Source organism: Chaetodon auriga, chromosome 16, assembly GCF_051107435.1.
Source record: "Chaetodon auriga isolate fChaAug3 chromosome 16, fChaAug3.hap1, whole genome shotgun sequence".
NCBI lineage: Eukaryota > Metazoa > Chordata > Actinopteri > Chaetodontiformes > Chaetodontidae > Chaetodon > Chaetodon auriga.
The window spans coordinates 2,960,189-2,982,527 of record NC_135089.1 but is presented as its reverse complement, the minus strand read 5'-3'; the positions used below and the strand labels follow the sequence as shown (position 1 = coordinate 2,982,527).

General features: G+C 40.4%; 6 protein-coding genes across 7 annotated transcripts in view; 5 read left to right on the top strand and 1 right to left on the bottom strand.

Moving 5' to 3' along the window:
* Window positions 1-22,339, bottom strand: part of eif3d (eukaryotic translation initiation factor 3, subunit D) — a 102,591-nt gene that overhangs the window by 17,134 nt on the left and 63,118 nt on the right. Inside the window, exon 17 of one of the 2 annotated variants that reach the window (XM_076752990.1) lies at window positions 7,794-7,883. The exons of the other annotated variant lie outside the window; for it this stretch is intronic. Coding sequence (XP_076609105.1) covers window position 7,883 — 1 coding nt within the window. The 3' untranslated portion in view covers window positions 7,794-7,882. Of the gene's footprint in view, window positions 1-7,793; window positions 7,884-22,339 lie in introns of those variants that run through there. 2 annotated transcript variants of the gene reach the window in all.
* On the top strand, window positions 588-3,181 carry LOC143334456 (amine sulfotransferase-like). The gene is made up of 6 exons (XM_076753268.1): window positions 588-729; window positions 847-1,052; window positions 1,920-2,046; window positions 2,123-2,217; window positions 2,432-2,608; window positions 3,077-3,181. Exons 1-6 carry the CDS (start codon window positions 588-590, stop codon window positions 3,179-3,181), a joined length of 852 nt encoding a protein of 283 aa, XP_076609383.1.
* LOC143334451 (amine sulfotransferase-like) lies at window positions 5,402-7,582 on the top strand. Its single transcript, XM_076753263.1, has 6 exons — window positions 5,402-5,543; window positions 5,661-5,863; window positions 6,715-6,841; window positions 6,918-7,012; window positions 7,228-7,404; window positions 7,478-7,582. The coding sequence occupies exons 1-6, from the start codon at window positions 5,402-5,404 to the stop codon at window positions 7,580-7,582; spliced, it is 849 nt and encodes a 282-aa protein (XP_076609378.1).
* Window positions 9,969-12,124, top strand: LOC143334479 (amine sulfotransferase-like). Its single transcript, XM_076753300.1, has 6 exons — window positions 9,969-10,110; window positions 10,228-10,433; window positions 11,257-11,383; window positions 11,460-11,554; window positions 11,770-11,946; window positions 12,020-12,124. The coding sequence occupies exons 1-6, from the start codon at window positions 9,969-9,971 to the stop codon at window positions 12,122-12,124; spliced, it is 852 nt and encodes a 283-aa protein (XP_076609415.1).
* Window positions 14,503-16,681, top strand: LOC143334452 (amine sulfotransferase-like). The gene is made up of 6 exons (XM_076753264.1): window positions 14,503-14,644; window positions 14,762-14,964; window positions 15,814-15,940; window positions 16,017-16,111; window positions 16,327-16,503; window positions 16,577-16,681. The coding sequence occupies exons 1-6, from the start codon at window positions 14,503-14,505 to the stop codon at window positions 16,679-16,681; spliced, it is 849 nt and encodes a 282-aa protein (XP_076609379.1).
* Window positions 19,274-21,440, top strand: LOC143334516 (amine sulfotransferase-like). The gene is made up of 6 exons (XM_076753341.1): window positions 19,274-19,415; window positions 19,533-19,735; window positions 20,590-20,716; window positions 20,793-20,887; window positions 21,086-21,262; window positions 21,336-21,440. The coding sequence occupies exons 1-6, from the start codon at window positions 19,274-19,276 to the stop codon at window positions 21,438-21,440; spliced, it is 849 nt and encodes a 282-aa protein (XP_076609456.1).

Genomic DNA, 22,339 nt, shown 5'->3' with positions numbered 1-22,339 from the left:
TGTTATCGGGATAGAGAGGGGAGAAGAAGACAACATGAGAAAAACTGTGAGTTCATTCTTTCATTTAGTCTACAATGGAGACATAAAACCAGCTAGAAATGGTTCTAGCTGGACTGGATCCCCAGTCAGCCTTCATTTTCCTGGGACATCGTACCTGCTGGCAGATGAAATTGCGTCATTATTCATTGTGCAATCAACATTTACGTTATTGATGCAAAAAGGTTTTTCTGTTTGCACATTCATGTAACGATTATTTATTGTCCTTCACTTTAAAATTTGAATTTGAGTCCAGGTTTGCGTTTTTCCTGACTTTCTGTACATTCATGTTTCCCTTTGTTTACTCCACATGCATGTTATTCTTTTTTCAGCTGATTCATCATTACGTGAATTTCACAATGTATAAAGCTGCCAGAAAACCAAAATACAACACAAGTGATGCAATTGCCCATAAAAATGTATAACTCTCTGATACAGGCAGTCTTGAGCAATTCAAAGTCCAGAGTCCAGCTCCTCTGCCTGGTTTTTTACTCCTCTCTCGTCCCATATGCAAACATTTCTCTCAGTTCTCTGTGTGATTCAGCAGCAACATGGAGCAGATCACCGACAAGCTCTGCAGATACAAAAACTACAACTTTATCACCAGATTAACAACTGCAGAGTACATTGATTCACTCCAGAGCTTTGAAGTTCGAGATAGTGACATATTCCTCGTCACTTATCCAAAGTCAGGTCAGTGAGACAAACTCTTCCACATCTCATTATTTGCATTTACATTTTTGTTCTGGTTGGGAACAGATTTACTGATCAGGTTTGATGTCTCATATCTTCAATTTTGTCCCTCCACAGGCACAGTATGGACTCAGCAGATCATCATCTCCATCTGTGAGTTAGGTGGAGGTCTGAATGAATATCCAAACAACTTTGAACAGATGCCATGGCTGGAGTACACGGAGGGTCGAGAAGATTATGCTCTCAGACCTTCTCCTCGGCTCTTTGCCTCTCACCTCACCACTGCTCTCATGCCTCTGGGACTGAAGGACAAGAAGGCAAAGGTCAGTATTTTATGGAAGCTCAATCCTGCCAGGTAAATAAAGACTAAAAAATATATCAGGAAAGTTAAAAACAATGAATCTGAATATATATATAAATGAATATCTTGTGGTAAGTCACAGTTATGAGTGGAGTTGTGGTCCATGAATTGTCCAAGGTAATGTCTTAAAATTGAATTTTTTTGTTCAAGCAAACCCAACGAAGATTCAATCCATGATTATAAAAGATGGGTCAAAGCAGCAAATCCTCACAAATGAGATGCTGGAACGATCACGATGCTTTAGCCCCTAAAAAACAAATCTACTTAAGCAATAGCTCATTTATCAAAATAGTACCACATTAATTTCCTGTCAATCAGTTCCTTTCATCCACATGTCAAGGTGTCTCTGTACTCAATGTTACTCTGGATGCACAGACCAGTGCCTTGCATGAGAGTTCCACAGCCTTCAGTCTGCAACTGTGTGTTTGAGTGGGTGAATATGAGGCACATAAAGCACTTTGTTAAGGAAAAAAAAGATATGTGCAGTCCATTACATACACTACAATTATGAAATAGTTGTCACAATTCTAAACAATTTGTCTGAAACAATTTCCCCTTGGGGATCAATAAAGTATTTCTGATTCTGATTTTGATTCTGACAATTAGGGCCGGTAAATATTCTGAAAAATCATTATGCAAATCCAAAATTTGTGATTTAGTGCACCATTTTTTTTCCTGACAGTAATGTTTTTCCATATTTAGTTTGTGTCTAAGCTGCAAATGAAGGGATCATAAAATAGTGAATTATTTGAATGGAGTTTGGCATGGAGGTGAGAAGTGTATGTATTGGTTTCAGCTTTTGCCTGATTGTTGTTTGTTCTTTGTTCAGATTGTCTATGTGATGCGGAACCCAAAGGACAACATCGTCTCCTTGTACCACTTCAGTTGTGCTGCCGCTGACCTGGAGACGCCCGAGAGCTTTGAACAACATTATGAAGAGTATTTGAGGGGCAACGGTGAGTTACCTCAGAGTCTGGATTATGATGACCAGTCCAGTGCTGAAATTACAGGACACATCATTCTGTTATGCAGTTCTTGCATCATCCTGGTTTGACCACATCAGAGATTGGCATTCAGTGAAAGACCAGTTCAACATCCTCTACCTGAGCTATGAGGACATGGTTTTGGTAAGATGCCTTTTTTTTGCCTCTTTTTGTTCAGTGTTTCATGTCGCTTGACCTTCAAAATGGTGTGAGGACGGGACGGGAGACATTGCAAATGTATTTAAGACTATGAAATAAAACGGCCACATGTACTTGGATATTAATTTCCAAAATAAGTAATTCCAAGTTATTCATCAGTGTTTAATCTTGTTCTGTTTGGTTTCTGTTTCTCTTTCAGGACCTGAAGACGGCTGTAACTAAGATCTGCATCTTCTTGGGGAAAAACCTGAGTGAAGCAGCCATTGAACAAGTTGTAGAAAAATCGACATTCAAGAACATGAAGAAAGACCCAAAAGCCAACTATAAGTTTGTACCAGAAACTCGGTTTAAAGGAGACTTCATGCGCAAAGGTAATGTAACTGTAGCACCGGTACAAAACTGTTGGGGAAATTCTCAGCTGCTGGTGAAGAATGAAATAGAGACTTCTGCCAGCCGGCAAGGTTTTTATTTTCTTTGCAAAGAAAAGGTCAATCATCACCCGAGCGGTAGAATGAAGAAAGACCCCAAGCATGGGGAGAGCTAAACATTTATACCTGAGGAACGCCCCCTACCCAAAGGTGTGTTTTCGCACCTTTTGGTCTGCTGTAGGTATTGGTGCCGGCTCCCTAGGGAGTGGCTCGCACCAGACACATCCTGCAGGATTTGTATGTAGATGTTAAAAGGTCTAGACATCAGAATTTAAAACACAAAAGGACCTGATATCCTGGTGAGGAAATGGGAGGTGGGGTGTCTCAAGTAAATGAAGTACAAGGAACTGAAATTGCCATTACAAAAAATGTACACAGACATCAGATAGAGTTCATGTTTTTTCATTACAGGTCAGATCGGTGACTGGAAGAACCACCTTACTGCAGCTCAGAGTCAAAGAGTTGATCAACTCCTTCAGGAGAAACTGGGTGATTTGTCTCTGAAGTTCATCTGGGAATAAGCAGAGCAGCCACACCGACCATGAGATGCTTCCATGTTCTTATTCATTGACAGTGTGTGTGTCTCACTTACAACATACACAGTAGCTGCTAATGTGTAAACTGCACCAGAAAAGGACCCTTTAAAACACTTTCTGACCCATGATTGGACTTCTGTACGATGAAATATGAGCACACATGTACAAGAACAGCAATAAACTCAGTTGACCAATCTGTCGTCTTTATTGAATGTCTAAAGAATTAATCGTGTTTCTTGAAATGTGGTGAAGGCTGCTGTGGTCACTGGAGCCGACTCCACACTTAGATCCAATCAGATCTTCTCTTGGCAATCTTTTGCTGTTCTGATAATTTTTGGTATATTCATGAACAATCATTAATGTTGGGGCATGGTCGCAGCCAAAAACAATTACGCTTTCAGAGTGGAACATCTAAGTGCTTTCCAAAGTCAACTGGACTGTGGAAAGCACTTAGAAGTACCATGACCTGGATGAATGAGTATCTTCACAGACATATTTCAGATTGGAAATCATCAGATTTTCCACGTTAAAGAAATGGTTTAATGAATTCCATCTGTCGCTGAAAGAAGCAGCTACGCTCATTTGACTTTGAGGCCCAGTTTACAGCTGGCATTAACACGCCTCTTGGGTGATCAGATCAAAAGTGGACAGCGTTAAATACACTTGTATGTGACCACCAAGATGTATTGTCATCCAATCATTCAAACCACTTGCTGAGGTGATCTGGGATGTCATGTGACCACATATCAGTTGCAGTGTAAACACTAGTGTGTCTTGATGTGTCATCGATAAGGACGTAACATGAACATGCGTCATCAATGCAGGATGTGGTGGTTTTTTGGTTACGGTGTACCAACACTGGAAAAAAATTGAATAACTTTGTCCTGTCAGTTGCTTCTTGAGACGCTTTTGTTTTCTTAGCCAGCTGTTAGTTGTGTCAAACAAGAAAGAAAGAAAGACAGACATCCTTCATTCGTCACACTACACAACATGCACACACACACCATGTTTAGTGAAATTCTTCTTCTGCGTTTAACCCATCCTGGTTAGTCCTTCCTCCGCGGCAGACCAGGAGCAGTGGGCTGCCAACCGACCGGCACCCAGGAACCCAGTTCCTTCTTTGTCACCATTGGTCAGGTGGTGATCTTCATGGCAATCATGGCAACACGTAATAACTGTGCGCAGGGTCCTTTGACCATCCAGCTGAAGTGACGTAGGCAGTAATGAAATCTGAATGTGAGCGTTCAGCTGGAGATGAATGATAGACACAGGTGTGAACAGCTGTGTGTCTCGGCTGTCCACTTGTGATCATATCAAACAAGACGCATGCTAATGCCAGGTGTAAACAGGGCCTCTGACACAGGAAAGTGCTGTGAACATTTGGGGCCTCTCTATATAAAATATAATAAAAATTGAAATAGAGTAAAACAACACTCAACAACAAAACACGTTCTAAATTTTGAATTACAAGCAAACAACTTTTCAACCTGCCAGAATGTTTCCATGTGGTGTTGATGTTGGTGCCGCTGTCACAAAGACAACCAGTTCACTTTCCATATTCCTCAGAGCAGCAACTACCAACAACACAGAATACGCTCCAGTTGTTTCCAGATTTCTGTGAACAAACAATCAGTGACACTTTAGGAATGCAAGAAGGAAGCAGTATGTTCACTGAAACGGTAAAGTGAAATTCCCTAAATTTTATATGGAGTAATAACAATTTGAGTAATGCGTCACACAGACAGGTAATTCCAGAAGAGGTTGTTATCAGGGTAGAGAGGGGAGAAGAAGACAACATGAGAAAAACTGTGAGTTCATTCTTTCATTTAGTCTACAATGGAGACATAAAAACAGCTAGAAATGGTTCCAGCTGGACTGGATCCCCAGTCAGCCTTCATTTTCCTGACTTTCTGTACATTCATGTTTCCCTTTGTTTAGCACCTTTTAAACCGTCCTTATCCCACATGCATGCTATTCTTTCTTCAGCTGATTCATCCTTATGTGAATTTAAGAATGTATAAAGCTGCCAAGAAACCAAAATACAACACAAGTAATGGACTTGCTTGTAAATATTTATAACTCTCTGATACAGCCAATCATGACCAATTCAAAGTCCAGAGTTCAGCTCCTTTGCCTGGTATTTTATTCCTCTCTCGTCCCATAAGCAAACATTTCTCTCAGTTCTCTGTGTGATTCAGCAGCAACATGGAGCAGATCAGCGACAAGCTCAGCAGATACAAAAACTACAACTTTGTCACCGGATTAACAACTGCAGAGCACATTGATTCACTCCAGAGCTTTGAAGTTCGAGATAGTGACATATTTCTCGTCACTTATCCAAAGTCAGGTCAGTGAGACAAACTCTTCCACATCTCATTATTTGCATGTACAGTTTTGTCCTGGTTGGGAACAGATTTACTGATCAGGTATGATGTCTCATATCTTCAATTTTGTGCCTCCACAGGCACAGTATGGACTCAGCAGATCATCATCTCCATCTGTGAGTTAGGTGGAGGTCTGAATGAATATCCAAACAACATGGAGCAGATGCCATGGCTGGAGTACACAGAGGGTCGAGATTACGCTGGAAGACCTTCTCCTCGGCTCTTTGCCTCTCACCTCACACCTGCTTTCATGCCTCCGGGACTGAAGGACAAGAAGGCAAAGGTCAGTATTTTATGGAAGCTCAATCCTGCCAGGTAAATAAAGACAAAAAATATATCAAGGAAGTTACAAACAATAAATCTGAATATATATATAAATGAATATCTTGTGGTAAGTCACAGTTATGAGTGGGGTTGCAAATAAATCATCTGCTGATTATATTCTTGATGGATTGGAAGGAGTGGATTAATTGTTTGGTCCATGAATTGTCCAAGGTAATATCTTAAAATTGAAATTTTTTTGTTCAAGCAAACCCCCCAAAGATTCAATCCATGATTATACAAAATCAGTCAAAGCAGCAAATCCTCACAAATGAGTTGCTGGAACAGTCACGATGCTTTAGCCCCTAAAAAACAAATCTACTTAGGCAATAGATCAATTATCAAAATAGTTCCATATTAATTTCCTGTCAATCAGGTCCTTTCATCCACATGTCAAGGTGTCTCTGTACTCAATGTTACTCTGGATGCACAGACCAGTGCATTGCATGAGAGTTCCACAGCCTTCAGTCTGCAAGTGTGTGTTTGAGTGGATTAATGTGAGGCACATAAAGCAATTTGTTAAGGAAGTAAAACGATATGTGCAGTTCATTACATACACTACAATTATGAAATAGTTGTCACAATTATGGCAGTTAAATATTCCAAAAAAAATCATTATGCAAATTCAAAATTTGTGATTTAGTGCAGCATTTTTTACCCTGACAGTAATGTTTTTCCATATTGAGTTTGTGTCTGAGCTGCAAATGAAGGTATCATAAAATAGTGAATTATTTGAATGGAGTTTGGCATGGAGGTCAGAAGTGTATGTATTGGTTTCAGCTCTGGCCTGATTGTTGTTTGTTCTTTGTTCAGATTGTCTATGTGATGCGGAACCCAAAGGACATCATCGTCTCCTTGTACCACTTCAGTCATGCTGCCACTACCCTGGACACGCCCAAGAGCTTTGAACAACATTATGAAGAGTATTTGAGGGGCAACGGTGAGTTACCTCAGAGTCTGGATTATGATGACCAGTCCAGTGCTGAAATTACAGGACACATCATTCTGTTATGCAGTTCTTGCATCATCCTGGTTTGACCACATCAGAGATTGGCATTCAGTGAAAGACCAGTACAACATCCTCTTCCTGACCTATGAGGACATGGTTTTGGTAAGATGCATTTTTCTTGCCTGTGGTTGTTGAGTGTTTTCATGTCGCTTGAACTTCAAAATGGTGTGAGGACGGGAAGGGAGACATTGCAAATGTATATAATACTATGAATTACAAGGGCCACATTTACTTGGATATTAATTTCCAATAAAAATAATTCCAAGTTATTCGTCAGTGTTTAAACTTGTTCTGTTTGGTTTCTGTTTCTCTTTCAGGACCTGAAGACGGCTGTAACTAAGATCTGCACCTTCTTGGGGAAGAACCTGAGTGAAGCAGCCATTGAACAAGTTGTCGAAAAATCGACATTCAAGAACATGAAGAAAGACCCAAAAGCCAACTATGAGTTTATACCAGAAGAGATGCTGCAGGGAGACTTCATGCGCAAAGGTAATGTAACTGTAGCACCTGTACAGAAACATGTAAACAGACATCAGATAGAGTTCATGTCTTTTCATTACAGGTCAGATCGGTGACTGGAAGAACCACCTTACTGCAGCTCAGAGTCAAAGAGTTGAGCAACTCCTTCAGGAGAAACTGGGTGATTTGTCTCTGAAGTTCATCTGGGAATAAGCAGAGCAGCCACACCGACCATGAGATGCTTCCATGTTCTTATTCATTGACAGTGTGTGTGTCTCACTTACAACATACACAGTAGCTGCTAATGTGTAAACTGCACCAGAAAAGGACCCTTTAAAACACTTTCTGACCCATGATTGGACTTCTGTGCAATGAAATATGAGCACACATGTACAAGACCAGCAATAAACTCAGTTGACCAATCTGTTGTCTTTATTGAATGTCAGAAGGAATTAATCGTGTTTCTTGAAATGTGGTGAAGGCTGCTGTGGTCACTGGAGCCGACTCCACACTTAGATCCAATCAGATCTTCTCTTGGCAATCTTTTGCTGTTCTGATAATTTTTGGTATATTCCTGAACAATCATTAATGTTGGGGCATGGTCGCAGCCAAAAACAATTACGCTTTCAGAGTTGAACATCTAAGTGCTTTCCAAAGTCAACTGGACTGTGGAAAGCACTTAGAAGTACCATGACCTGGATGAATGAGTATCTTCACAGACATATTTCAGATTGGAAATCATCAGATTTTCCACGTTAAAGAAATGGTTTAATGAATTCCATCTGTCGCTGAAAGAAGCAGCTACGCTCATTTGACTTTGAGGCCCTGTTTACAGCTGGCATTAACACGCCTCTTGGGTGATCAGATCAAAAGTGGACAGAGCTAAATACACGTGTATGTGACCACCAAGATGTATCGTGATCTCATCACTCAAACCACTTGCTGAGGTGATCTGGGATGTCATGTGACCACATATCAGTTGCAGTGTAAACACGAGTGTGTGTTGATGTGTCATCGACAAGGACGTAACATGAACATGCGTCATGAATGCAGGATGTGGTGGTTTTTTGGTTACGGTGTACCAACACTGGAAAAAAATTGAATAACTTTGTCCTGTCAGTTGCTTCTTGAGACGCTTTTGTTTTCTTAGCCAGCTGTTAGTTGTGTCAAACAAGAAAGAAAGAAAGACAGACATCCTTCATTCGTCACACTACACAACATGCACACACACACCATGTTTAGTGAAATTCTTCTTCTGCGTTTAACCCATCCTGGTTAGTCCTTCCTCCGCGGCAGACCAGGAGCGGTGGGCTGCCAACCGACCGGCACCCAGGAACCCAGTTCCTTCTTTGTCACCATTGGTCAGGTGGTGATCTTCATGGCAATCATAACAACACGTAATAACTGTGCGCAGAGTCCTTTGACCGTCCAGCACAAGTGACGTAGGCAGTAATGAAATCTGAATGTGAGCGTTCAGCTGGAGATGAATGATAGACACAGGTGTGAACAGCTGTGTGTCTCGGCTGTCCACTTGTGATCATATCAAACAAGGCGCATGCTAATGCCAGGTGTAAACAGGGCCTCTGACACAGGAAAGAGCAGTGAACATTTGGGGCCTCTCTATATAAAATATAATAAAAATTAAAATAGAGTAAGACAACACTCAACAACAAAACACGTTCTAAATTTTGAATTACAAGCAGACAACTTTTCAACCTGCCAGAATGTTTCCATGTGGTGTTGATGTTGGTGCCGCTGTCACAAAGACAACCAGTTCACTTTCCATATTCCTCAGAGCAGCAACTACCAACAACACAGAATACGCTCCAGTTGTTTCCAGATTTCTGTGAACAAACAATCAGTGACACTTTAGGAATGCAAGAAGGAAGCAGTATGTTCACTGAAGAGGTAAAGTGAAATTCCCTTAATTTTATATGGAGTAATAACAATTTGAGTAATGCGTCACACAGACAGGTAATTCCAGAAGAGCTTGTTATCAGGGTAGAGAGGGGAGAAGAAGAAAACATGAGAAAAACTGTGAGTTCATTCTTTCATTTAGTCTACAATGGAGACATAAAAACAGCTAGAAATGGTTCTAGCTGGACTGGATCCCCAGTCAGCCTTCATTTTCCTGGGACATCATACCTGCTGGCAGATGAAATTGCGTCATTATTCATTGTGCAATCAACATTTACATCATAATGATGCAAAAAGGTTTTTCTGTTTGCACATTCATGTAATGATTATTTATTGTCCTTCACTTTAAAATTTGAATTTGCGTCCAGGTTTGCGTTTTTCTTGACTTTCTGTACATTCATGTTTCCCTTTGTTTAGCACCTTTTAAACCATCCTTATCCCACATGCATGCTATTCTTTTTTCAGCTGATTCATCATTATGTGAATTTAAGAATGTATAAAACTGCCAGGAAACCAAAATACAACACAAGTAATGGACTTGCCCATAAAAATTTAGAGCTCTCAGATACAGCCAATCATGAGCAATTCAAAGTCCAGAGTCCAGCTCCTCTTCCTGTTTTGTTGCTCCTTTCGTCCCACACACAAACATTTCTCTCAGTTCTCTGTCTGATTCAGCAGCAACATGGAGCAGATCACCAGCAATCTCAGCAGATACAAAAACTACAACTTTCCCACTGGATATACAACTGTAGAGTACATTGATTCACTCCAGAGCTTTGAAGTTCGAGATAGTGACATATTCGTCGTCACTTATCCAAAGTCAGGTCAGTGAGACAAACTCTTCCAGATCTCATTATTTGCATTTACATTTTTGTCCTGGTTGGGAACAGATTTACTGATCCGGTATGATGTCTCACATCTTCAATTTTGTCCCATCACAGGCACAGTATGGACTCAGCAGATCATCATCTCCATCTGTGAGTTAGGTGGAGGTCTGAATGAATATCCAAACAACTTTGAACAGATGCCATGGCTGGAGTACACAGAGGGTCGAGAAGATTATGCTCTCAGACCTTCTCCTCGGCTCTTTATCTCTCACCTCACCCCTGCTCTCATTCCTCTAGGACTGAAGGACAAGAAGGCAAAGGTCAGTATTTTATGGAAGCTCAATCCTGCCAGGTAAATAAAGACTGAAGAATATATCAGGAAAGTTAAAAACAATAAATCTGAATATATATATAAATTAATATCTTGTGGTGAGTCACAGTTATGAGTGTGGTCGCAAATAAATCATCTGCTGATTATTTTCTTAATGGATTGGAAGCAGTAGATTAATTGTTTGGTCCATGAAATGTCCAAGGTAATGTCTTAAAATTGAATTTTTTTGCTCAAGCAACAAACCCCCCAAATATTCAATCCATGATTATACAAAATCAGTCAAAGCAGCAAATCCTCACAAATGAGATGCTGGAACGATCACGATGCTTTAGCCCTTAAAAAACAAATCTAATTAGGCAATAGATCAATTATCAAAATAGCTCCACATTAATTTCCTGTCAATCAGTTCCTTTCATCCACATGTCAAGGTGTCTCTGTACTCAGTGTTACTCTGGATGCACAGACCAGTGCATTGCATGAGAGTTCCACAGCCTTCAGTCTGCAACTGTGTGTTTGAGTGGATGAATGTGAGGCACATGAAGCACTTTGTTAAGGAAGAAAAACGATATGTGCAGTTCATTACATACACTACAATTATGAAACAGTTGTCACAATTATGGCAGTTAAATATTGTAAAAAATCATTATCCCAATTTTTCTTGACATGAAAGTTTTTCCATATTTAGTTTGTGTCTAAGCTGCAAATGAAGGGATCATAAAATCGTGAATTATTTGAATGGAGTTTGGCATGGAGGTCAGAAGTGTATGTATTGGTTTCAGCTCTGGTGTGATTGTTGTTTGTTCTTTGTTCAGATTGTCTATGTGATGCGGAACCCAAAGGACAACATCGTCTCCTTGTACCACTTCAGTCGTGCTGCCGCTGACCTGGAGACGCCCAAGAGCTTTGAACACCATTATGAAGAGTATTTGAGGGGCAACGGTGAGTTACCTCAGAGTCTGGATTATGATGACCAGTCCAGTGCTGAAATTACAGGACACATCATTCTGTTATGCAGTTCTTGCATCATCCTGGTTTGACCACATCAGAGATTGGCATTCAGTGAAAGACCAGTTCAACATCCTCTTCCTGACCTATGAGGACATGATTTTGGTAAGATGCATTTTTTTTGCGTCTTTTTCTTCAGTGTTTTCAAGTAGCTTGACCTGCAACATGGTGTGAGGAGGGGAAGGGAGACATTGTAAATGTATTTAGGAATATGAAATAAAACGGCCACATGTACTTGGATATTAATTTCCAAAATAAGTAATTCCGAGTTATTCGTCAGTGTTTAAACTTGTTCTGTTTGGTTTCTGTTTTTCTTTCAGGACCTGAAGACGGCTGTAACTAAGATCTGCACCTTCTTGGGGAAGAACCTGAGTGAAGCAGCCATTGAACAAGTTGTAGAAAAATCGACATTCAAGAACATGAAGAAAGACCCAAAAGCCAACTATAAGTTTGTACCAGACACTCGGTTTAAAGGAGACTTCCTGCGCAAAGGTAATGTAACTGTAGCACCTGTACAGAAACATGTACACAGACATCAGATAGAGTTCATGTCTTTTCATTACAGGTCAGATCGGTGACTGGAAGAACCACCTTACTGCAGCTCAGAGTCAAAGAGTTGATCAACTCCTTCAGGAGAAACTAGGTGATTTGTCTCTGAAGTTCATCTGGGAATAAGCAGAGCAGCCACACCGACCATGAGATGCTTCCATGTTCTTATTCATTGACAGTGTGTGTGTCTCACTTACAACATACACAGTAGCTGCTAATGTGTAAACTGCACCAGAAAAGGACCCTTTAAAACACTTTCTGACCCATGACTGGACTTCTGTACGATGAAATATGAGCACACATGTACAAGAACAGCAATAAACTCAGTTGACCAATCTGTCGTCTTTATTGAATGTCTAAAGAATTAATCGTGTTTCTTGAAATGTGGTGAAGGCTGCTGTGGTCACTGGAGCCGACTCCACACTTAGATCCAATCAGATCTTCTCTTGGCAATCTTTGGTTATTCTGATAATTTTTGGTATATTCATGAACAATCATTAATGTTGGGGCATGGTCGCAGCCAAAAACAATTACGCTTTCAGAGTGGAACATCTAAGTGCTTTCCAAAGTCAACTGGACTGTGGAAAGCACTTAGAAGTACCATGACCTGGATGAATGAGTATCTTCACAGACATATTTCAGATTGGAAATCATCAGATTTTCCACGTTAAAGAAATGGTTTAATGAATTCCTTCTGTTGCTGAAAGAAGCAGCTACACTCATTTGACTTTGAGGCCCTGTTTACAGCTGGCATTAACATGCCTCTTGGGTGATCAGATCAAAAGTGGACAGAGCTAAATACACGTGTATGTGACCACCAAGATGTATCGTGATCTCATCACTCAAACCACTTGCTGAGGTGATCTGGGATGTCATGTGACCACATATCAGTTGCAGTGTAAACAGTAGTGTGTGTTGATGTGTCATCGACAAGGACGTAACATGAACATGCCTCATGAATGCAGGATGTGGTGGTTTTTTGGTTACGGTGTACCAACACTGGAAAAAAATTGAATAACTTTGTCCTGTCAGTTGCTTCTTGAGACGCTTTTGTTTTCTTAGCCAGCTGTTAGTTGTGTCAAACAAGAAAGAAAGAAAGACAGACATCCTTCATTCGTCACACTACACAACATGCACACACACACCATGTTTAGTGAAATTCTTCTTCTGCGTTTAACCCATCCTGGTTAGTCCTTCCTCCGCGGCAGACCAGGAGCAGTGGGCTGCCAACCGACCGGCACCCAGGAACCCAGTTCCTTCTTTGTCACCATTGGTCAGGTGGTGATCTTCATGGCAATCATGGCAACACGTAATAACTGTGCGCAGAGTCCTTTGACCGTCCAGCACAAGTGACGTAGGCAGTAATGAAATCTGAATGTGAGCGTTCAGCTGGAGATGCATGATAGACACAGGTGTGAACAGCTGTGTGTCTCGGCTGTCCACTTGTGATCATATCAAACAAGACGCATGCTAATGCCAGGTGTAAACAGGGCCTCTGACACAGGAAAGTGCTGTGAACATTTGGGGCCTCTCTATATAAAATATAATAAAAATTGAAATAGAGTAAGACAACACTCAACAACAAAACACGTTCTAAATTTTGAATTACAAGGAAACAACTTTTCAACCTGCCAGAATGTTTCCATGTGGTGTTGATGTTGGTGCCGCTGTCACAAAGACAACCAGTTCACTTTCCATATTCCTCAGAGCAGCAACTACCAACAACACAGAATACGCTCCAGTTGTTTCCAGATTTCTGTGAACAAACAATAAATGACACTTTGGGAATAAAAGAAGAAAGCAGTATGTTCACTGAAGAGGTAAAGTGAAATTCCCTAAATTTTATATGGAGTAATAACAATTTGAGTAATGCATCACACAGGCAGGTAATTCCAGAAGAGGTTGTTATCAGGGTAGAGAGGGGAGAAGAAGAAAACACTGTGAGTTCATTCTTTCATTTAGTCTACAATGGAGACATAAAACCAGCTAGAAATGGTTCTAGCTGGACTGGATCCCCAGTCAGCCTTCATTTTCCTGGGACATCGTACCTGCTGGCAGATAAAATTGCGTCATTATTCATTGTGCAATCAACATTTACGTCAGAGTGATGCAAAAAAGTTTTCCTGTTTGCACATTCATGTAATGATTATTTATTGTCCTTCTTTTTAAAATTTGAATTTGAGTCCAGGTTTGTGTTTTTCCTGACTTTCTGTACATTCATGTTTCCCTTTGTTTAGCACCTTTTAAACCGTCCTTATCCCACATGCATGCTATTCTTTTTTCAGCTGATTCATCATTATGTGAATTTAAGAATGTATAAAGCTGCCAAGAAACTAAAATACAACACAAGTGATGGACTTGCTTGTAAATAATTAGAACTCTCTGATACAGCCAATCATGACCAATTCAAAGTCCAGAGTTCAGCTCCTTTGCCTGGTGTTTTGCTCCTCTCTCGTCCCATATGCAAACATTTCTCTTAGTTCTCTGTTTGATTCAGCAGCAACATGGAGCAGATCACCGACAAGCTCTGCAGATACAAAAACTACAACTTTATCACCGGATTCACAACTGCAGAGTACATTGATTCACTCCAGGACTTTGAAGTTCGAGATAGTGACATATTCCTCGTCACTTATCCAAAGTCAGGTCAGTGAGACAAACTCTTCCACATCTCATTATTTGCATTTACATTTTTGTTCTGGTTGGGAACAGATTTACTGATCAGGTATGATGTCTCATATCTTCAATTTTGTGCCTCCACAGGCACAGTATGGAGTCAGCAGATCATTATCTCCATCTGTGAGTTAGGTGGAGGTCTGAATGAATATCCAAACAACATGGAGCAGATGCCATGGCTGGAGTACACAGAGGGTCGAGATTACGCTGGAAGACCTTCTCCTCGGCTCTTTGCCTCTCACCTCACACCTGCTTTCATGCCTCCGGGACTGAAGGACAAGAAGGCAAAGGTCAGTATTTTATGGAAGCTCAATCCTGCCAGGCAAATAAAGACAAAAAATATATCAAGGAAGTTACAAACAATAAATCTGAATATATATATAAATGAATATCTTGTGGTGAGTCACAGTTATGAGTGGGGTTGCAAATAAATCATCTGCTGATTATTTTCTTGATGGATTTGGAAGCAGTAGATTAATTGTGTGGTCCATGAATTGTCCAAGGTAATGTCTTAAAATTGAAATTTTTTTGTTCAAGCAAACCCCCCAAAGATTCAATCCATGATTAGAAAAGATGGGTCAAAGCAGCAAATCCTCACAAATGAGATGCTGGAACGATCACGATGCTTTAGCCCCTAAAAAACAAATCTACTTAGGCAATAGATCAATTATCAAAATAGCTCCACATTAATTTCCTGTCAATCAGGTCCTTTCATCCACATGTCAAGGTGTCTCTGTACTCAGTGTTACTCCAGATGCACAGACCAGTGCCTTACATGGGAGCTCTATTGCCATCAGTCAATAAGTGTGTGTTTGAGTGGATGAATGTGAGGCACATAAAGCAATTTGTTAAGGAAGAAAAACGACATGTGCAGTTCATTACATACACTACAATTATGAAACAGTTGTCACAATTATGGCAGTTAAATATTCTAAAAAAACATTATGCAAATTCAAAATTTGTGATTTAGTGCAGCATTTTTTTCCTGACAGTAATGTTTTTCCATATTTAGTTTGTGTCTAAGCTGCAAATGAAGGGATCATAAAAGAGTGAATTATTTGAATGGAGTTTGGCATGGAGGTGAGAAGTGTATGTATTGGTTTCAGCTTTGGCCTGATTGTTGTTTGTTCTTTGTTCAGATTGTCTATGTGATGCGGAACCCAAAGGACATCATCGTCTCCTTGTACCACTTCAGTCATGCTGCCGCTACCCTGGACACGCCCAAGAGCTTTGAACAACATTATGACGAGTATTTGAGGGGCAACGGTGAGTTACCTCAGAGTCTGGATTATGATGACCAGTCCAGTGCTGAAATTACAGGACACATCATTCTGTTATGCAGTTCTTGCATCATCCTGGTTTGACCACATCAGAGATTGGCATTCAGTGAAAGACCAGTTCAACATCCTCTTCCTGACCTATGAGGACATGGTTTTGGTAAGATACATTTTTCTTGCCTGTGGTTGTTGAGTGTTTTCATGTCGCTTGAACTTCAAAATGGTGTGAGGATGGGAAGGGAGACATTGCAAATGTATCTAATACTATGAATTACAACGGCCACATTTACATGGATATTAATTTCCAATAAAATTAATTCCAAGTTATTTGTCAGTGTTTAAACTTGTTCTGTTTGGTTTCTGTTTCTCTTTCAGGACCTGAAGACGGCTGTAACTAAGATCTGCACCTTCTTGGGGAAAAACCTGAGTGAAGCAGCCATTGAACAAGTTGTAGAAAAATCGACATTCAAGAACATGAAGAAAGACCCAAAAGCCAACTATGAGTTTCTGCCAGAAGAGTTGCTGCAGGGAAACTTCCTGCGCAAAGGTAATGTAACTGTAGCACCTGTACAGAAACATGTAAACAGACATCAGATAGAGTTCATGTTTTTTCATTACAGGTCAGATCGGTGACTGGAAGAACCACCTTACTGCGGCTCAGAGTCAAAGAGTTGATCAACTCCTTCAGGAGAAACTGGGTGATTTGTCTCTGAAGTTCATCTGGGAATAAGCAGAGCAGCCACACCGACCATGAGATGCTTCCATGTTCTTATTCATTGACAGTGTGTGTGTCTCACTTACAACATACACAGTAGCTGCTAATGTGTAAACTCCACCAGAAAAGGACCCTTTAAAACACTTTCTGACCCATGATTGGACTTCTGTACAATGAAATATGAGCACACATGTACAAGAACAGCAATAAACTCAGTTGACCAATCTGTCGTCTTTATTGAATGTCTAAAGAATTAATCGTGTTTCTTGAAATGTGGTGAAGGCTGCTGTGGTCACTGGAGCCGACTCCACACTTAGATCCAATCAGATCTTCTCTTGGCAATCTTTTGCTGTTCTGATAATTTTTGGTATATTCATGAACAATCATTAATGTTGGGGCATGGTCGCAGCCAAAAACAATTACGCTTTCAGAGTGGAACATCTAAGTGCTTTCCAAAGTCAACTGGACTGTGGAAAGCACTTAGAAGTACCATGACCTGGATGAATGAGTATCTTCACAGACATATTTCAGATTGGAAATCATCAGATTTTCCACGTTAAAGAAATGGTTTAATGAATTCCTTCTGTTGCTGAAAGAAGCAGCTACGCTCATTTGACTTTGAGGCCCAGTTTACAGCTGGCATTAACACGCCTCTTGGGTGATCAGACCAAAAGTGGACGGAGCTAAATACACTTGTATGTGACCACCAAGATGTATTGTCATCCAATCATTCAAACCACTTGCTGAGGTGCTGGGATGTCATGTGACCACATATCAGTTGCAGTGTAAACACGAGTGTGTGTTGATGTGTCATCGATAAGGACGTAACATGAACATGCGTCATCAATGCAGGATGTGGTGGTTTTTTGGTTACGGTGTACCAACACTGGAAAAAAACTGAATAACTTTGTCCTGTCAGTTGCTTCTTGAGACGCTTTTGTTTTCTTAGCCAGCTGTTAGCTGTGTCAAACAATCATGGAAACATGTAATAACTGTGCGCAGGGTCCTTTGACCGTCCAGCTGAAGTGATGCAGGCAGTAATGAAATCTGAATGTGAGCGTTCAGCTGGAGATGCATGATAGACACAGGTGTGAACAGCTGTGTGTCTCGGCTGTCCACTTGTGATCATATCAAACAAGACGCATGCTAATGCCAGGTGTAAACAGGGCCTCTGACACAGGAAAGAGCTGTGAACATGTGGGGCCTCTCTATATAAAGTATAGTAAAAATTGAAATAGAGTAAAACAACACTCACACGTTCTACATTTTTAAGTACAAGCAGACAACTTTTCAACCTGCCAGAATGTTTCCATGTGGTGTTGATGTTGGTGCTGCTGTGACAAAGACAACCAGTTCACTTTCCATATTCCTCAGAGCAGCAACTACCAACAACACAGAATACGCTCCAGTTGTTTCCAGATTGTTCTGATATGTGATTATGAGTGTGTTTTTTGTTGTCCTGTGAGTTGTTCTGTGAGTGATTTCCTCTCTTCCCCTGTGTCTGCAGTGGAGGTGTGGCCTGGCGGTGCTGCGGGCAGACAGCGCACCTGAGGCTGATTCCATGAATTTCGCCTGCACTTCAGCAGCGTGGCGGCTTCACCTCGCTGCCAGATTGTCCAAGCTTCCTGCATTGACTTTCCAGCCATTCCGTCCTTGTACTCATAGCATCCTTAGAATTCCTAGCTCGTTTCCTAGTCGCTTGTGTGCGGATCTCGTTTTGTTTCTTGGTGTGTGTGTGTTTTCTTAGCATAGCATCCTCAGTTTGAATCCTACCTTAGTTAGTCTCACTTTAGAGCTTGTCTGTTTTCCTACCCGCTCGCCACGGAGTACTAGATAGTTTAGTTTAAGGCTAATTTTGTGTTGTCTTACACTTCATGTTTGTTTTGGTTGTATTTTGTAGTCATCCAGTTGGATTGTAATAAACCGTTTGTGTTTGAATGGCTCCCATTGTTCTAGTGCTGTTTTCTGCTTTTTTGGGTCAAAATCTAAAATACTTAGACTCACTAGTCCTAACACAGATTTCTGTCAACAAACAATCAGTGACACTTTGGGAATAAAAGAAGAAAGCAGTATGTTCACTAAAGAGGTAAAGTGAAATACTAACAGTTTTAGATGGAATTATCACAATTTGAGTAATGCGTCACACAGGCAGGTAATTCCAAAAGAGGTTGTTATCAGGGTAGAGAGGGGAGAAGAAGAAAACATGAGAAAAACTGTGAGTTCATTCTTTCATTTAGTCTACAATGGAGACATAAAACCAGCTAGAAATGGTTCCAGCTGGACTGGATCCCCAGTCAGCCTTCATTTTCCCGACTTCTGTGTATTCATGTTTCCCTTTGTTTAGCACCTTTCAAACCGTCCTTACCCCACATGCATGCTATTGTTTTTTCAGTCTGATTCATCCTGATGTGAATTTAACACTGTTTAAAGCCGCAAAGATACCAAAACAAAATTGATACACTTGGCCATAAAAATTTATAACTTTCTTATACAGCCAATCATGAGCAATTCAAAGTCCAGAGTTCAGCTCCTCTGCCTGGTTTTTTACTCCTCTCTCATCCCAAACGCAAACATTTCTCTCAGTTCTCTGTCTGATTCAGCAGCAACATGGAGCAGATCACCGACAAGCTCTGCAGATATAAAAACTACAACTTTGTCTCTGAATACACAACTGCAGAGTACATTGATTCACTCCAGAGCTTTGAAGTTCGAGATAGTGACATATTCCTCGTCACTTATCCAAAGTCAGGTCAGTGAGACAAACTCTTCCAGATCTCATTATTTGCATTTACAGTTTTGTCCTGGTTGGGAACAGATTTACTGATCAGACATGATGTCTCAAATCTTCAATTTTGTCCCTCCACAGGCACAATATGGACTCAGCAGATCATCATCTCCATCTGTGAGTTAGGTGGAGGTCTGAATGAATATCCAAACAACTCTGAACAGATGCCACCGCTGGAGTACCCAATGGGTAAAGATTATGCTGTCAGACCTTCTCCTCGACTCTTTATCTCTCACCTCACCCCTGCTCTCATGCCTCCAGGACTGAAGGACAAGAAGGCAAAGGTCAGTATTTTATGGAAGCTCAATCCTGCCAGGTAAATAAAGACTAAAAAATATATCAGGAAAGATACAAACAATAAATCTGAATATATATATAAATGAATATCTTGTGGTGAGTCACAGTTATGAGTGGGGTTGCAAATAAATCATCTGCTGATTATTTTCTTGATGGATTGGAAGGAGTGGATTAATTGTGTGGTCCATGAAATGTCCAAGATAATGTCTTAAAATTGAATTTTTTTGTTCAAGCAACAAACCCCCCAAATATTCAATCCATGATTATAAAAGATGGGTCAAAGCAGCAAATCCTCACAAGTGAGATGCTGGAACAGTCACAATGCTTTAGCCCCTAAAAAACAAATCTACTTAGGCAATAGATCAATTATCAAAATAGCTCCACATTAATTTCCTGTCAATCAGGTCCTTTCATCCACATGTCAAGGTGTCTCTGTACTCAGTGTTACTCCGGATGTACAGACCAGTGCCTTGCATGGGAGCTCTATTGCCATCAGTCAATAAGTGTGCATTTGAGTGGATGAATGTGAGGCACATAAAGCACTTTGTCTGTTAAGGAAGAAAAACTATATGTACAGTTCATTATATACACTACAATTATGAAACAGTTGTCACAATTACGGCAGTTAAATATTGTAAAAAATCATTATGCAGATTCAAAATTTGTGATTTAGTGCACCAATTTTTTTTCCTGACAGGAATAGTCCATATTTAGTTTGTGTCTGAGCTACAAATGAAGGTATCATAAAATAGTGAATTATTTGAATGGAGTTTGGCATGGAGGTCAGAAGGGTATGTATTGGTTTCAGCTCTGGCCTGATTGTTGTTTGTTCTTTGTTCAGATTGTCTATGTGATGCGGAACCCAAAGGACAACATCGTCTCCTTGTACCACTTCAGTCATGCTCTCATCACCCTGGACACGCCCAAGAGCTCTGAACAACATTATGACGAGTATTTGAGGGGCAACGGTGAGTTACCTCAGAGTCTGGATTATGATGACCAGTCCAGTGCTGAAATTACAGGACACATCATTCTGTTATGCAGTTCTTGCATCATCCTGGTTTGACCACATCAGAGCTTGGCATTCAGTGAAAGACCAGTACAACATCCTCTACCTGAGCTATGAGGACATGGTTTTGGTAAGATACATTTTTTTTTTTGCTGTGGTTGTTGAGTGTTTTTAAGTAGCTTGAACTTCAAAATGGTGTGAGGACGGGAAGGGAGACATTGCAAATGTATTTAATATTATGAATTACAATGTCCACATTTCCTTGAATATTAATTTCCAATTAAAATTCCAAGTTATTCGTTCTGTTGGACTTCTGTTTCTCTTTCAGGACCTGAAGACGGCTGTAACTAAGATCTGCACCTTCTTGGGGAAGAACCTGAGTGAAGCAGCCATTGAACAAGTTGTAGAAAAATCGACATTCAAGAACATGAAGAAAGACCCAAAAGCCAACTATGAGTTTATACCAGAAGAGATGCTGAAGGGAGACTTCATGCGCAAAGGTAATGTAACTGTAGCACCTGTACAGAAACATGTAAACAGACATCAGATAGAGTTCATGTTTTTTCATTACAGGTCAGATCGGTGACTGGAAGAACCACCTGACTGCAGCTCAGAGTCAAAGAGTTGATCAACTCCTTCAGGAGAAACTGGGTGATTTGTCTCTGAAGTTCATCTGGGAATAAGCAGAGCAGCCACACCGACCATGAGATGCTTCCATGTTCTTATTCATTGACAGTGTGTGTGTCTCACTTACAACATACACAGTAGCTGCTAATGTGTAAACTGCACCAGAAAAGGACCCTTTAAAACACTTTCTGACCCATGATTGGACTTCTGTACGATGAAATATGAGCACACATGTACAAGAACAGCAATAAACTCAATTGGCCAATCTGTTGTCTTCATTGAATGGAATTAAACCAGATGATGGCTCGATATTAAAACTGAGGATGTCACCAAAGTGATTACATTTCATTCTGAATCTGTACCAAATTTCATGACAATCCATACAACAGTTGCTGACAAATTTCAAAAAAACTATAAATGTCAACCTCATGGTGGTGCTTGTGGAAAAGTCAATGGATCACCAAAGTAAATAGAATTCATACTTTGTGAACCATGAATGTTTCACCTGCTGGTGACACTAGAGAAAAGGTCAGAGGAACAGTCCTATGGACACCATGAATATCTGTACAAAATGTTATGAAAACCTATAGGTCCATCCAACAGTTGTCAGGATATTTCCCAAACAAAGTGAACATTTTGACCTGCAGATGGGGCGACAGAGAGGGACCATGAATGTCTGCACCAGATTCTAGAGCAGTTGATTTCATATTTTATTAAGCTTAGTTAGCTGTTAAGCCAAATTCTAGCATATTTATACAACTCAACAGGAATCCTCTGAGTGCAATTTTATTTTTTTAATAGTAGGACAATCAGACTCAGCGGTGCAGGTGGAGAACATTCAATTTCAATTCAATTCAATTCAATTTGTATAGCACCAAATACAAGACAACAAAAGTTGTCTCAGGACTCTTTCCATATAGAGCTGGTATAGGCCGAGCTCTTTTATCTACAGAGA